This window comes from Nuphar pumila, chromosome 13 (genome assembly GCF_984573655.1).
Source record: "Nuphar pumila chromosome 13, dmNupPumi1.hap1.1, whole genome shotgun sequence".
In the NCBI taxonomy this organism is placed as follows: Eukaryota; Viridiplantae; Streptophyta; class Magnoliopsida; order Nymphaeales; family Nymphaeaceae; genus Nuphar; species Nuphar pumila.
The window spans coordinates 19,426,591-19,429,640 of record NC_143261.1 but is presented as its reverse complement, the minus strand read 5'-3'; the positions used below and the strand labels follow the sequence as shown (position 1 = coordinate 19,429,640).

Genomic DNA, 3,050 nt, shown 5'->3' with positions numbered 1-3,050 from the left:
CCAGTGGTTAAACTTGAAAAGACGAAGCAATCTCATAAAGGCAATATTATCTAATGTAATGGAGATCCCAAACACAAATGACAATGGCAGTGGACCGGGGAAAGCGGGGCCCCGCCCCGCCTCGCTCCGTTTGGACCGGGGATGAAGGGTATGAAACGGGGATGGAGGCAGGGACGAAGGTTAAAATCCATCCCCGTCTGGGGGTGGAGGTGGGGATGGACTTGTACTTTTTCCCGCCCCGACCACTTTTCCCCACAATATCCCTGTCCCGCCCCGCCTCATCCCCGTTTGAACCGGGGATGGAGGACATGAAACGGGGATGAAGGCGGGGGTGGAGGATAAAATCCATCCCCACCAGGGAGGCAGGGCGGGGGTGGAGGATAAAATCTTGAGGCTGGGCGGGGGTGGAGACCTTGTCCCCCCTCCGCCCCGCCCCACTGCCATCCCTAAATGACATTGGGGCTTTCAATATCAGATACAGAACTCAGCAACTGCTTCCTTCGTTAGAAACTGATACAAACTGAATCAAATCAAATCAAACCATCTTTTTATTTTTGGTATTAGAAACGGATTGAAAGACGAAAACCGACGAAAGCTTCAGATTCAAAAACATACAACGAGCACACGCATATACAGTCTCATGACGGTTCACATAAACGAAAATGGGTGGGGAGGGAGGGGAGCTAGGGATTGGGTGGCTGAATGTTGAGGGCTTTGAGTTTGAGCCTGAAGCGAGGGAACCTGGGTATGGCCTGACTGGGGCCCATGTGGAACTGCCCCGTGGTCGCCGTCTGGGGAGGACCATCGTCGTAGACGTAGCCCAGGAGGTTGCCGCAACCAACGCACTTCATCTTGATCCTCTTCCTCTGGATGCCCCAGTAGTTGACGGTCTCAAAGAAGGGCACGATCTTGTCCTCCTTCTCGAACTTGAATCTGGAATCGTCGACGGAGGAGAAGGAGAGGGTGTTCTTGTTTCCGGCATCGAAGTAGAAGTCGGGAGGGTATTCGTGGCTCTTGCTCAGGTTCAGAGACGCCCCGCACTTGCCACACCTTTTGATCACACACCACCACCAATAAACACTTGTTACCATTTCAATCAATAACCAACGGTTTATGTATCTAAGATGCGACCAAAGACGAAGAAAGAGAGAACGGGAAGGCACCTGTAAGTTGAATCCATGGATGGAAGGTGGTGGTGGTGTTGCGCCGATGAGATGATGATGGTATTATGTAGATCCCCAATTGGAAATGAGGATGCGCTTGGCCCCCGCGTTAACAAGACCTGATTGGCAGTGTCTTCTTTTTCAAAGTTTATTTTTTTCTGTGTTTTACCTAGAAAGCGCAGAAAACCGATGAGATGATGACGTATTATGTGGATCCCCAATTGGAAATGAGGATACGCTTGGCCGCCGCGTTAAGAAGTCCTGATTGACAATGCCCTCTTTTTCAAAGTTTAATTTTTCTGTGTTTTTACCTGGAAAGCGCAGAAAACAGATACAAGAGTTTTCTACACGATTTGACAAAGTTGCGGCTTTGGAATTGGAAAAACGATTACTCTCTCTCTCTCTCTCATTACATTTTGAAAATCACACAAATACCTCTAGTAAAGCAAAAAAAGGAAATGTTAAAGGACATCATACGATTCATACCCAAAATGGTTTTGGATGTGATTCATAAAGTTCAAAAGTTCATACCTCCGGTTTTGTAGATTGAAATGTACATATTTGATGCATAATTTTGTATAAAATTTTGACTTAATATCTGCCAAACCCCAGCTTGACTATCGAAAAAAGAAAATAGTGAAAATAAGTTTTGAACCAAGCTGACCTTGCATTGAATTGGCAACCGTTCGATAAAAGAAATCTGTGTAGAGGACTAGAACAAGAACCATCTGTGTGAGTTTTGAATGGACACTCGTACCTTGGACAAATATCAGAAGCATAAACACCTTCACTAGTGCAGTATATTCATATACATCTAATTGGTATGCCCAATCTCATGCACCTACTGCATCATCGTTAGGCTTGAAGGTTCTATTAATATAGAGAGGCCTTCCAGGTAACTTGTTGAGTGCTTTCTGTGCTGTGTTCTCGAAAGAAGCTGCAGCAACAATAAGAACGGTGAATTCACCGTGAAAGTATGCAATCTCAATGCTGCTGTTTGTGCATATTGAAGGAAAAGATAGGGTTATGTTATAATAAAAATTAGAATCATGATATAAATAGGATTTTTATATAACATGATATGCAAATAAAACATTTGATTCAAATCATAACAGGGTTCAAGCATGTCATATTCGGTTTGAAACCAAAATTCAGACAAAAGCAAAAAATCAAACATATACACGAAACAGAATAAGAACACCAAATCAAATATTTTATTATTCTGCAAAAGACTAAGGCGTATAAGAATACTCTCCTTAAAGAAGATTCGCCCTTACATACGGTGCAAAAAAAGTCTGGCGTCCTTCTCCCAGGATACAATAGCCTCGGCGATCTGAGTCGGTGCACTCCGATGACAGATCGTCCTTCGAAGACAACCTTAGCGAACGACTGATGCAGAACTTTCATTTCTGGGAAACACCTATAGAGGAGCAAAAGAGCAAGAGCAGGAAGAGAGAAAATCGAGAGTCACTTGCGTTCTGTGTATATGTGTAACCACAACCCTATAGCCATGTTTTATAACCCCTGAACGGGTACTAAAACATGGAAGAGACCTGTTACTATTTACGAAGTAACGTAACTCGTTAACAAAACAATCCATTATCCATTTATCTTTTCTCAATATTTAATCCAAATAGAAATAATAAATACGAGATAAAAAGAATATTGGACTTAGAATGGATATGGCCCTAAAGGGTCAATTACCCGAACCCGGCCCAGCACGGCGTACAGGCGTACGTGTGTGTGTGTGGTGGTCATCCCATCCCCTTATTCTTTGGAACAAGTGATAGAATCTCCATGTAGGTTATAAAATCCATAACCTTTTTGAGATTCTTCAATATGGGACTGTTCCACATAATCAAAGTTCAAAAGCACTCCATAAAGGAG

General features: G+C 43.5%; 1 protein-coding gene across 1 annotated transcript; it reads right to left on the bottom strand.

The window, feature by feature from the left end:
• Positions 1-525: 525 nt before the first annotated feature.
• Positions 526-1,306, bottom strand: LOC149818002 (methionine-S-oxide reductase). Its single transcript, XM_089985498.1, has 2 exons — positions 1,164-1,306; positions 526-1,050 (listed from the first exon to the last, which is right to left on the bottom strand). Exons 1-2 carry the CDS (start codon positions 1,178-1,180, stop codon positions 684-686), a joined length of 384 nt encoding a protein of 127 aa, XP_089841624.1. The 5' UTR covers positions 1,181-1,306; the 3' UTR covers positions 526-683.
• Between the last annotated feature and the right edge of the window lie 1,744 nt (positions 1,307-3,050).